Consider the following 12,657-nt stretch of genomic DNA (forward strand, 5'->3'; position numbering starts at 1 on the left):
TAGATAGAGTTCATCTTATCAACTAAAGAGAATATCTCCTTGTAATCAACACCATATGTCTAGGAGAAGCCCTTGGCCACCAACCTAGCTTTATACCATTCTATTGAACCATTGGAATGATGCTTAACTACAATCACCCATTTGCATCCCACAAATTTTTCCCTTCATGAAGATCAACCAAATACTACAAGTGATGAAATGGCTAATAGGGTGCTTAGTAGTGCATGAATAAGTGCTTTTGTGAATAGTAAAAGGGAGCTCAAGATCACAATTAGGGTCACACAACGAAACATTAACTGGAATGGAACATTAACAACCAAAAATATGAATAGGGACCGATTGTTCTTCCTCTCAGCAATGTCATTCTATTGAGGAGTTCTCAAACACGTACTTTGATGAATTATCATGATGAGAAAAAATTGGTTTTGATCATTTCTAAAGTATTCACGAGTATTGTCTGAGTGAAGATCTAAGACTTCTACATTATATTGAGTAAACACCATTCTTTGGAATTCTTGTATTACTTAAGGAATGAAATCATCAATGTAATTAATAAAATATCTACAACCTCCCCTAGCAATTACAATAATAGGGCCCCACACATCAAAATGAACAATTTGAAAGGAAAAAATCAATAATTTTGTTCTTTAGAGAAAACTTGTTCTACAATGTTTGTTTGAAGGACAAGTAGGACATTAAAAAGAAGAGTCAAACACTAGCTTAAATGACTTTGGGAAGAAAGCTCTTAAAGATGAAAAAGACAAATGGCTCAGACCGTAATGCTTAAGTAAAAAATATGGGCATTATTACAAGGACTCTCAGATTGAGTTAGAAAACTTGTTGTATTACTTGACTCCAAAGCAACAACATCATCCAAGATGTTGAGACCATCAACCACACATCCCTTACCAATCATCTATACTACTAAAAAAAGTTCAAATAGCTTCTAAAATTTTTGGAATTTTTATTAACTAAAATACCCCTCATTTTTGAAATATGGTCCCTTTCTTATGAGGGTAGAAAATGTAAATTGAATACATTTAAGGTATTAACTGGAATTCAATGCTTTCAATTCCTTCTCATTAAACCTCACATTTAAGGTATTAACTCCCATTCACCCTCATTGAATCATATATTTAAAGCATTAATGTATTCTCATCACTGAATTCCACTAATTAAATTTATACATAATAAATTAATAATTCCAATAACATAAAAAATTACACTTTTAAAATCTACAAGGAAAAATAGTGTTTTCTTTTAAGTGCTGGTAAGAAATTAAACCATTTTGGATCAAATGGGCCAATTCATGTTGCAACAGTTAAACAATAAAAATTGAAAAATAGATAAAGTGCAAAAATAAATATAGAAATTAAAGGAAAATTTGGAAATATTTTATCATATATTTGACATTAAACAATAATAAGGGTGTGGAACTTTCTATTTTACTAAAATGCCCCTATATTTGAATTTAGTCCCTCTTTAATTGTGAGGGGTCAATTGGGTGAATCCATGATGTCATAGTTAAATATTAAAATATTTAAAACAGAAACAAATTTATAAAATAAAAATGTAGAAAAAATGGGCCATTTATTTGATATTTGATATTAATCATAGTAAATAGTCATAAAGAAGAATTCTTTGTATTGATAATGGAAATAAAATACAAATTTTAAACCAATCAAAAAATGAAATTGATTTCCTATTTGGTCGGGGTCAACAGTTCAACTTTTAGGTCAAATGTGTCAATATTTGTTGTCATAATTAAATAATAAAAAAAAGATAAAATAAAAAAAATACATAAATTTTGCAATAAAAGCGCTTGGGCACATCTCTAACATTGTATACTCATCATATTAAACAAAAAAAAGTGCGATAAATAAGAATTATTTTTACACATTTGGAAATATAAAAGTTGTCAAAAATGTAATTTGAATTTAGTCCCTTTTTAATTGTAAGGGCAAAAAAATGTAATTTGAACTATTATTTTTCACCTCATTTAAATCCTTCACATTAAGTCATATATTTGAGGTGCTAATGCCCATTCTATCTTATTAAGTCCTATATTTATGTTATTTTATCACTAATAAATGCTACTAATTAGATATATGTCCAATAATTTTAAAAATATAAAACCACAATCCAGGTGATGACTAAGCAATTCAACCATCATAATCAAATTGGTCAACCCATGAAATTATAGTTGGATAATAAAATTTTAAAATAGAAATAAATATAGAAAATTACAAAAATATAGAAAAAATTACACATTTATGATATTTTTATTAATAAAATTAAAAAGTAAGAGTAATAAACAAGAATTATTTTTGTTGATGATGAAAATGAAATACATAATCTAAGCTAGCCAAAAATGGAATTATTTTCCTCTTGGACCGAGATCAATAGTTCAACTTTTGGGTCAAATGTGTTAATTACCTTTAATACCAAAATTAAATAATAAAAAAACAATGAAATATAAAAACACAAAAATGAAAAAAAAAAGATAAGTTTTACAAAAAAAAAACATTTGGGCATATATACAATATCCTATATCTATCGTATTAAACAAAGTTTTTGTACACACATAGAAATAAAAAAAAATTACAAAACAAAAATTGAACACATCTATAATTCTATATTTATACTCCTACTAAAAACATGAATAAGATTGTAGAACTTTTCTTTTAACTAAAATTACACCATTTTTTGCATCTAATCTCTATTTAATTGTGAGGTTTAAAATGTAATTTCAAATATTACTTTTCACATCCTTCAATTTTCTCTCTTTAAAACTTATCCTTTTTTGATAAATGAATAGAAAAGATACACTACGAAGCTAAAACAGAGTCCAACCAAGCAACTAGGTTTGACAATGATACCTAAAACTTTGCATCCCAATATGAGGAGTTTACATAATTAGATTTGGATTTTGTAATTTTCATTCAATTAATAATAAAAAACAAAAAAAATGCATGATTTTTATAAAAAAAAAATTGGATACACTACTACTGTGATTATAATCATCTAGAATTACCACATGCAAAGCACTTGTATACTTACTAGTTCTCACAAAAGTCAAACCTTAGAAACACAAAAATTAGAAGAAAATCGTTACACTACAATTCAATGACTTAGTAATATAAGTAATGGATAAAATATTGGTAAGAAATTTTGGAATATGATAAACTGAATGAAGGTGAACACCGTTTTGTAAGGACATAGTACCTTGGCCAGCAATGGTGGTGTGAGAACCATCTACTAGTCCTACTTTGTCTTTACTAGGGAGTAAAAGGTATACTAAAAACATGCTTGTCTCAGTCTTAGCAAGCATGCGGTTGGTTGCCTCATAATCAATAATATAAGGGGTGGAGGATGGAGTAGACACATATGGAATGTAGATGCTTGATTACCTAAAGTGGATTACATGTGAGGTAGGAGTGATAGAGTCTCTTCTTCAAGTTGACAGCGAGTCATTCCATACTCTTCCAACTAATCACATAAGGTATTCAAGATTCCCTCCTTAGAGTTAGAACCTATGGAGGTACTCTTCTGAGATGAGCACCAATACTAGAGTTAGCTGAACTAGGTTTCTTCCCAGACTGTTGTGGTTTCTTCTTCTAGAAGAACCGAAAGTTTTATGATCCCAACATGTCTCATTGGTATGTTAAGGTGTAAAACAAATGAGAACACCGTAACTTATCTTTGTCATCATCTTCAGTCTTCTTCATTATGTCACCACCCATTTTTACTTTCACCATTCCCTTTGGCCAAAACGAAAGCAACTTGTTGCTCCCCCTTGTAGAGGATTCATGGCTATTCTCCTACTCATTAGATTGAATTAAAGGGTACACTTCCTGAATTGATGAGAGCTCCTTACTCCCTAATGTTTGAACATGAATGGGCTCATAACTTGGATTAAGACCAGATAGTAAAGTAAATACCCACTGCTGAATTACAAGCTTTCTATACTCTTTTTCATCTGATTCATTTTCTAGTCAACATCTTGATAATAATCAAACTCCTTCCACATTGATATGAGAGAAGAGTAATAGGATGATAGGCTTTTTCTCCCCTTGTTTATAAGTGGATGACTCTACTTAGAGTTGATATATACGAGCATAGTGCCTTTGCTCAGAAAAACCTGTTGCATCATCCCACATGAAGTTCTTCCTTGGACTAAGGTGAATAAAGGTCATGAGCCAAGACATAATCGAGTAATTGTCTCAGTCCTACTTATCATGAGTTGAACCAACCACCTTAGGTTGAAGAATAGCACCAGACAAATACCCAAGTTTTTCTCTTGAGCCCACATATATTTTAGCATTTTTCACCACTCCAAATAATTTGGTCCATCAAGGACAGTGATCACCATAGCGAAACCCTAACTCCAACACTTGGATTGACCATATCCTGACTTTTAGAGACCTCTAAGATGGCTGAATATTCGATAGACATTGCCCAAACACAAACGGAGTAGCAACCACACTTAGAACTTGTACTAGAAAAGGAAAACAGCATCAACCAAGATAAAAATCAGTCTTGTTTAATTGTTAACAATTACCATCGACTGGAAAACATAGAAGCAACTTCATACAGCACCGATTAAAAAAAAGGAAAGAAAAAACACATATAGCTAATCCTAACAGTCTATACACTACCAAAAAGTGATATTAGCTAGAATGAAAGAAAATTTCTCAAACACCAAACACAACACTACACAAATTACCAGCTGGTCTAAAACTTGGTGTTGAATCCATAAAACAAGACACAACATACAACATACAACCAAATGGATTGCAGACCACAAAAGTAGAGAAGTATTGAGAAAGCTTCTCCATGAACTCATAATCCCAATACAAGAAGAGAGAAAACACCCAAAACAATCACCCTTTTGATTGCCAAAAGGGAAAAAACGAATAGCAAAAAATCACTTATTCGATTAGTTCTCTTCTAGATTTGTTATGTTTTGATCATTCTAGAGAAAACAAAACAAATTAGAGGAGAAAAAAAGGAAGCACATGAGCTTCAAACTTCTTCCAATCCTGCTCTGATACCGTCTAGTTTCAAAGAGAATAAAAAAGAAAAGAAGAAACAAAAGGAAAAAGGGAGAATGTTTGGCAAAAGTTGTTAGTGGCGGTTCCTAAACTGACTTATATATTATGGTGTTTAAAAGGTGTGAAAAATACAAGAAGTACCCCTGATTGTAATATATTAACATAAACAATCCTAACAACAAATAACATTAGCAAATAAGGCAAGTACAAACAAGTCCATTTTTATTTGTTTCATCCTGATAAAAAGATCATTTAAAAAGATAATTAAAATTATAAAATTATTTCTTATAGGGATTAATAATTTAAAATCATAAAATCATATTAGTTATTTGAAATAATACAATTAAGAAAGATATAAATAAATTGAATGTTTGACATACTTGAATGTGTTATATTATTATTATTATTATAATTTTCGAGGGTTGTAGGGTTTGCTTTCAAGGGTTCATCTATTTTTAGGGTTTTCTTTCAAAAAAAAAAAAACCGTAATATTCTAGTTGTTTTTTCTCCTCTCTGAAACAAAAGCAAAAGAAGACTTTAGAGAGCCGGAGTTTGGGGCCGAGCTACTGAGCTACCCTCTTGTGTAGCTCCTTCAATTTCTACCAAACTGGATGATTGGACCGGTTGAACCGTGACTTAGTCCCTCGGTTGATTCGGTCATACCCCCAGAGCCACAGTTGTAAAAAAACCGGAAAAAACAGCTGACCCGTCCGGTCGGTCCTAGAAATGGGTGAACTGGTCCCGGTTTCGTGTAACCAGCCGGTTATTTGCAGTCTTCATTTATTTAAGTCTTTGAGCTGGAAAAAGACCAAAAAACCTACAAAAAGACAAAAACAAAAGTTGAAAACCTTTGCCCTACTCCAATTTCGATCTATAAACCCCGAAAAGACCAAAACGATTTCAAACCCTAATGTCTCTTTTGCTCTCTCTTCTTCTTCTCCTTCCCCTTTCATTCTCTCTTCTATTTCGGCATTTCTTCCACCGCCATTCTCAAACTCAGCAGGCCAGGAAGGCGATTGCAAAACCCACGGCACCACCAAGGCGCCAAAGTTCAAGCGCCAAAAGCGTGAGGTTTAAAATTTTTTCTTTGACTATTTTTGTTATTTTGATCAAAACTTTTATTAAAATCGATTTGGCAAATGATTAAAAATTTGAAATCATCAAAGATATCATATGCATAATCGGTTGAGTATGTTGACAAAAGTCGCAGAACGACAAAACCAATCATATCTAGCCTTTGTTTTCTGATTTTGTTGCTTCATTTATTATTTATAATTGTTATTATTTGCATCTTCACTTGTGTTTTCATTTTGATGATAGCATGATGTAGCCTTCTTCTGTTTGAGAGAACAAAACCCCTGTTTTGCCAGATTTGTTGGTTTGACAGTCCCGTTTAGGAAGACGAATTGAAGGTTTCCAGTCTCCTCTTTTTATCCTCTCTTATTCTTTGTTTTTTCATGTTTCAGTTTTTGTTTTTGTTTTTGTTTTTGTTTTTTTAATTTGCTAACTTTCAATTATAAAAAGTCTAATTGTTTTTTTTTTTTTCAGTCCAAACTCAGTTGGTTCCTGGTCTCGTTTCGGAAGAAGAATTGTAGGTCGCAACTCTAAGTTTCAATCTACTGTCTCTAATTGATTTTCAATATTTGGGCATTCTCAGTATCTCAGTATTTCATATGTTTAGTTTTCTTCTTTTTGAAATGGTCTTATTTTAAATATATTTTTATTTATAATTTTCTATATTTTATCTATTAATTACTTATATTTTTATTTATTACATCATCATGGTTTGACCTCTGGTTGAACCTCTCCCCTTTCCAGTTCTTTGAACATTGGTCTTTACATCTTTTAGAGAATTCTAGGGTTTTTTTTATGTTTTTTCGAGGGCTCATCTGTTTTAGGGTTTTATTTGTCTAAAACACTTGGGAGTTTTCTTGTAGGTTGTTTTCTCGACTCAAGAACAAAAACAATAGAAGATGGAAGGAGGAGATAAAGAAGGGGCTTTTACAGGGCCAATTTTCAGAGACTTAAGGCGCTACTACTGTGAATTCTGTGGAATTTGCAGATCCAAGAAATCTCTGATTACCTCTCATATCCTCACCTACCACAAGGTTTCATCTCTATCTACCTTTTTCCCTCATCAAGATTAAAACATATTGAAATTGATCTAAGTTTTTTGTGGTTTTTGATGATTTACTGTTTAATTTAGTATTTAATGAGTACAATCGCAGTTATTTGCGTGTTTGTATGAATTAAGGTTGTAGAATCATGTGGGTTTTGTTTGTATTTGCCACTTGGACATATTTTTCTTTGTGAAATGTTTATTGTTGTTTTGCAAAATGATTTCTCAACTAGTTTTTGTTTTCTGCAATTCCTTGTAAAATTCAGGACGAGATGGAGGAGAAAAGAGATAATAATGACCAAGAAAAAGAGAAAAGGAAATCAAATACTTGTGAAGAGTGTGGTGCAAGCTTCCGAAAACCTGCTTACTTGAAACAGCATATGCAAAGTCATTCAATCGAGGTAAATTGTTTGTTTTAGTGATTAATTCTTATGTTAATGTTTTAATGCTCTTTTGAAACTGCTGGCGTATAATACAGTATAATTAAGAAAAGTTTTCATACCTTTTCAGCTTAACCACTTGAAATTAGTTGTCTCTTGGGGCTACTGTGATACTTCCTCCACCCTGCCAAAATTAAACGAGTCCAACGAGAAATGGAGTTGGTGGGAATGGGGTAATCAGGCAGGGTGGTGCCGTTATCTCTGTAGTTCCCCCTTGATGAATTTAATCTATTATCTGTTTGTTCCTACACTTCATGAACTGAATCCATTGACTCTTTAATATTAGCCATCATGAGCTTAATTTAGGGGATTGTTACAGTATTGACTGTGGAACTTAAACACTCTCCAAGTGGATGGTTGTTAAGGCCATGCTTTTTTCAGTAATTATTATGTTGAAATGGAGTTATGCAGGACTGATGTTCCATCTGTCAAAAAAAAAAAGAGAAATTAACTGGGTTTCATCTTTTATCTGTTCCTCATGTTTGAGACATGAATTTTTGGTGCAAGTAATTGTTTGGCTGACAAATACATTTTGTTTCTATAGATACTGATGTCTTTTGTGAGGGAATTTGTATTGGTGTTTTACATTTTCCTCAGTATTGCATGTTTTAAGGAGAATTGATCTCGCAGGCTTTAGGGTTTATTTCTGGATTATCAAAATATCAAAAACCCATAGATGTTATAGCGTGAAGCATTGGATCCCATGTAGAGAACTCCAAAATGCGAGGGGTGGTTCATTAGCTTGAATGGACCAGTACCAGGCAGGGGGACCGCCTGAGAAGCTCCATCAAGACAGCCTCAATCACGCACTTCCTCATTTGCAAGGTTTGAAAATATGTTAACATGTGTATTTGTAATATTATATATGCATCTAAAAAAGTTGATTTGAGCACTCTTTATTTTACTACTTCGCAGAGGCCTTTCACTTGTCCTGTGGATGACTGCAGTTCAAGTTATAGACGAAAAGATCACTTGACTCGACACCTCCTCCAGCACCAAGGCAAACTCTTCACCTGCCCTATGGAGAACTGCAATCGCATGTTCTCTTTACAGGGCAACATGAAGCGGCATGTGAATGAAATGCATGATGATGAAGAGCCTTCTTTCTCTGAGGGTGATGGTCAGAAGCATGCCTGTGAGGAGTGTGGAAAGGTGTTTAGATTTGCATCAAAGCTGAGGAAGCACATGGACTCTCATGGTTAGTTGATTCTTTGGTTGAACTTTTTTGAGTTTGATTAAGCTGTTTTTATAGTTGCCTAGATTTAATAGTATTAAAAAACAACACTATAGTTAGACTTTCATTCTTTTGTGTTCAAATTCTTATACATTGTAACAATGAAATTCTCTTGGTGATCATTTCTTGATCACAAGTTAGGCTAATTAATCAAGTACTATTGCAGTTAAGCTGGATACTGTGGAGGCTTTCTGCAGCGAACCAGGCTGTCTTAAATGCTTCACAAATGTTGAATGCCTTAAAGCTCATATCCAGTCTTGCCACCAGTACATCACTTGTGAGGTCTGTGGGGTGGAGCAACTGAAGAAGAATATCAAGCGACATATGAGGACACACGAAGCTGGAGTTACATCCGAGAGTATTAAGTGCAGTTTCAAGGGCTGTCTTCACACATTCTCAACTGTAAGTTCTTGAAGTAATTGTTTTGACAAGCTTTTTTATTTGGAAAAATACATCTTAATTATGGTTTTGATTTGTTTAAACGTCTTCACACATTCTCAACCCACTAACTTGGAAAGTATTGATAAATAAAAAAATGAATGATTTCCTTGTTAAAAGAATTGATAAATTAACCACCAAAAGCTTGTTGGTTATTTAGTCTCAGTTTGCATTACTGCTTGGATGCCAACTCTTGGTGTTCAATTATTTTTATGACTCAGAAATCAAATCTCAACCAGCATATAAAGGCTGTTCATCTCGAGCTTAGACCATTTGCCTGCCGATTTCCTGGATGTGGCAAGAAGTTTCCTTACAAGCATGTAAGAGATAATCACGAGAAGACAGGATCTCATGTTTATGTCCAAGTAAGTTTGAAAAACGACGCTTTTGGAGGCTAGTGCTTCTATTCTGATTTCTGAAGCAATGCATTATTGCTTCCGGTATCAATGGAGATGAAATGTGGGTAATGCTGATTTCTTTTGTTCAGGGGGATTTTGTGGAGTCAGATGAGCTATTCCGCACCAGGCCCAGGGGTGGGCGGAAAAGAAAGTGCCCGGCTGTCGAGACATTGCTGCGGAAGAGGGTTCTTCCACCCAGTCAAATGGATTCGGCTTTGAGCCAGGGTTCTGACTACCTTGCTTGGTTACTCTCCTCGACCACCCACGATGAAGAGCAATGAGATGAGATCATGAGAGAGGTGCCCATAATTTTGTACATGATGATATTTTATATATATACATAGTAAGTCTTCGTGGTAGTCTTTTCAGAAGATTTAGTTGTTTTTCTCATGACTGTCATCTTTTGTAATATTTGTAATTACTACAGATGTTTAGCATGGACATGGTCTATGAATCAGCTTGTCAGGGTAGCAATGTTTAGCATCAAGGGCCTTGTATTGGATGCATTAATTGGAGACCCATGACCCAAATTAAATGTCAATTACATTTTGTAGTAAACTCTCCCCTTTCGTCCATGTTATAACTTTTTGATTCTAATGATATCCTTATTTTTCAAATTTGCATTACTGTGCATGTGCAAATAAAGGGTAAATATATAAATTTTGGAGGCCATTATTTTTTAGGTAAATTTCTTAAATTATTTCTATTGTTTGTGAAATTGACCAAGTATACCTTTACTGTTTGACTATTTTGACTATTTTCTTAAAGCATTCTTACTGTTTCTAAAAATTGACATCATGTGTTAATGGAAAGAAACATAATATCAAATTTGCTTTTCATTATTTCTCAAATTTCAAAATAAAACCCAATTGAATTTGCCCTTCATCCCACCAAGAAGACCCCTGGGTTGTGAAGAGTGTTTTGGTCACCCAAGTTTTCTACCGTTTCTGAATCACTGTGTTGGAAAACTATGAAGCGAAGAGTGTTGCTGTTTGTCTGCAAATTTAACCTCCACTTACCGCCACAACCCCTCCGCTCCAACTATCAGTCAATGGAGAAGCTCTTCATCTACGTCTCCAGCTCTAATTCTCTCTGATTCTGATTCCATCTTCATCTGTGTCACGGGCTCCAATTCTGTCTCTAATTCCAATTCCGTCTTCATTTACGTCTCCGACTCCAACTGTCTCTGATAACAATTCCGTCTTCATTTACATCTCCGGCTCCAACTCTAACTCCGATTCCAACTTCAACTTCGTCACCTCTGGATTCTATTGCCATTAAAACCGATCGTCTCCGGCATCTGTTGAGTGAGAGAGTTATGATTCAATCTCGTCGTGGGTGAATTCAAATGAACAAAGCGCAAACGATACGAATTTGAAAATCAATTCAATTTCGGTTCCCTATCCAAATTTTGACGTATACTAAAGTCTTAAAGCACTGCAACTATACCCACCACACCACCCCCTCACCAATGGACTATAGTCATTGACCGACTCCATCTTCCGTTTCACTCGGCTCTGACCCACCAAAGTGTCGGCATCAGAATCTTCTGAGATATGCTTCACAAGAAATAGATCAAGCAGGGGCTTCGCCAAGAAGCTACGGTTTTCTTGCTGATTATTGGCATACTTCGTCATCAAAACAAGGATACTGTTGGAAAGTTCTTCAACTGGGTTAGTTCGTGCTTCAGGTGTGTATTCTCTTTCCTAAGTCATTCGTTCTCATCGAGAAGCTCCGCCATGTTGTTGCAGCTTGTTGCTCTATACGCCGTAATGGGAACATTCGAAGGTGATGACTTACTCGTCGCTCGAATTTGTCGGGGATCCCGCCCACACGACCGGGACTGCTATTGTGGTAATGAAGGGAAAAAATTCTTGCGCTTCAGATCCTCCAAAGATTTAGTGATTTCAATCAGAGCCTTGGACCGAAAGCAAAAGCTTCAAATTCTGCCGATGCTTTGATTCCAAGTTGGTTCTTCAAGCGCCGAAAATTGCTGAATCCATAAGAAGTCCACCTCTGTGAGAAGTTTCAGATTCGCTCAAATAACCAACAATCGCTTGCTGCTCTTTTGAAATACAAGGTCCCTCTTTTTCCCTGCAACTTTGCAACAGCAGAGAACAGAAGCTTCCTTTTCCTTTATCGTCACCGTCGTTGTTGTTGTGATCTCTCCTCTCTGGTGTGAACCTGCTTTAGAACCTTAAAAGAAGAAAGGGAGGGTTTTACGGATTGGCGAAGGGCCGCAATATGGATTGCTGCACACTCGAGAGGAAACATATTGTAAGATCCAGGTTGCTGATACCGATATTGGTGTTTCAGTAGATTTGCCGCTGTTGAAAGGAAGAAGAGGGTAAGGGTAAAATTGGGTTTTAAAAAGAATAGGGAGAATGATGGTTCAGCTCAGGGTCAAAATTTTTAAGCCCAAAGTACTGTTGGAATTGATGTTAATGCACAGGTAGGCATTGGTGCATAGAGTAGGGGTATTTGTCATTTTGAATGTTTATAGATATGCAGTGGAATTCAGAAATCTACATAGGTCTGTTCATACTTTCCAAAAAGATATACGTCATGTGTGTACAAGTTTTGACAGAATATTAATGGTAAGCGTAGAGTTAGTCAATTGTTAGAAACAATAGTCAAGCAATAAGATATACTTAGTCAATTTCTAGAGGGGTAGTTTAAGAAATTTACCCTTATTTTTTGAAATTTTTATGGTTCAGTTCAGCCCTAGTTGGGCCCTATTTTTTTATGATATAACATCACATTAAATAACCACGTTGGGACAAATCATCGAGGGTACCAACTGTACTAACCCTCGGTTTATGTTAAGGCTGCAACTTGGGTCGAGTTAGCCCAAACCCAACCCTAACTCAACCTGAAAAAGTTGGGTTGGGTTGGGTTGGGTCGGGTTGATGCTTGGGTTAGGGTTAGGGTTGAAATTCATGAACTTGACTCAACTTGAACCCGACTCTATTAT

General features: G+C 34.7%; 1 protein-coding gene across 5 annotated transcripts; it reads left to right on the top strand.

Moving 5' to 3' along the window:
• Positions 1–5,929: 5,929 nt before the first annotated feature.
• On the top strand, positions 5,930–10,300 carry TFIIIA (transcription factor IIIA). 5 transcript variants are annotated; one of them, XM_088956134.1, is made up of 9 exons: positions 5,957–6,125; positions 6,375–6,466; positions 6,603–6,645; positions 6,992–7,162; positions 7,440–7,574; positions 8,529–8,811; positions 9,014–9,249; positions 9,507–9,650; positions 9,773–10,300. In XM_088956134.1, exons 4-9 carry the CDS (start codon positions 7,028–7,030, stop codon positions 9,962–9,964), a joined length of 1,125 nt encoding a protein of 374 aa, XP_088812260.1. In that variant the 5' UTR covers positions 5,957–6,125; positions 6,375–6,466; positions 6,603–6,645; positions 6,992–7,027; the 3' UTR covers positions 9,965–10,300. The 5 variants fall into 5 exon arrangements, with proteins under 5 accessions (XP_088812262.1, XP_088812260.1, XP_088812265.1 ...); XM_088956139.1 differs by having other exon boundaries at positions 9,525–9,650; XM_088956135.1 differs by having other exon boundaries at positions 5,961–6,125; positions 6,603–6,649.
• The last annotated feature ends 2,357 nt before the right edge of the window (positions 10,301–12,657 follow it).

This window comes from Nelumbo lutea, chromosome 7, assembly GCF_056320005.1.
Source record: "Nelumbo lutea isolate HS-2025 chromosome 7, American lotus-T2T, whole genome shotgun sequence".
NCBI classification, from domain to species: domain Eukaryota; kingdom Viridiplantae; phylum Streptophyta; class Magnoliopsida; order Proteales; family Nelumbonaceae; genus Nelumbo; species Nelumbo lutea.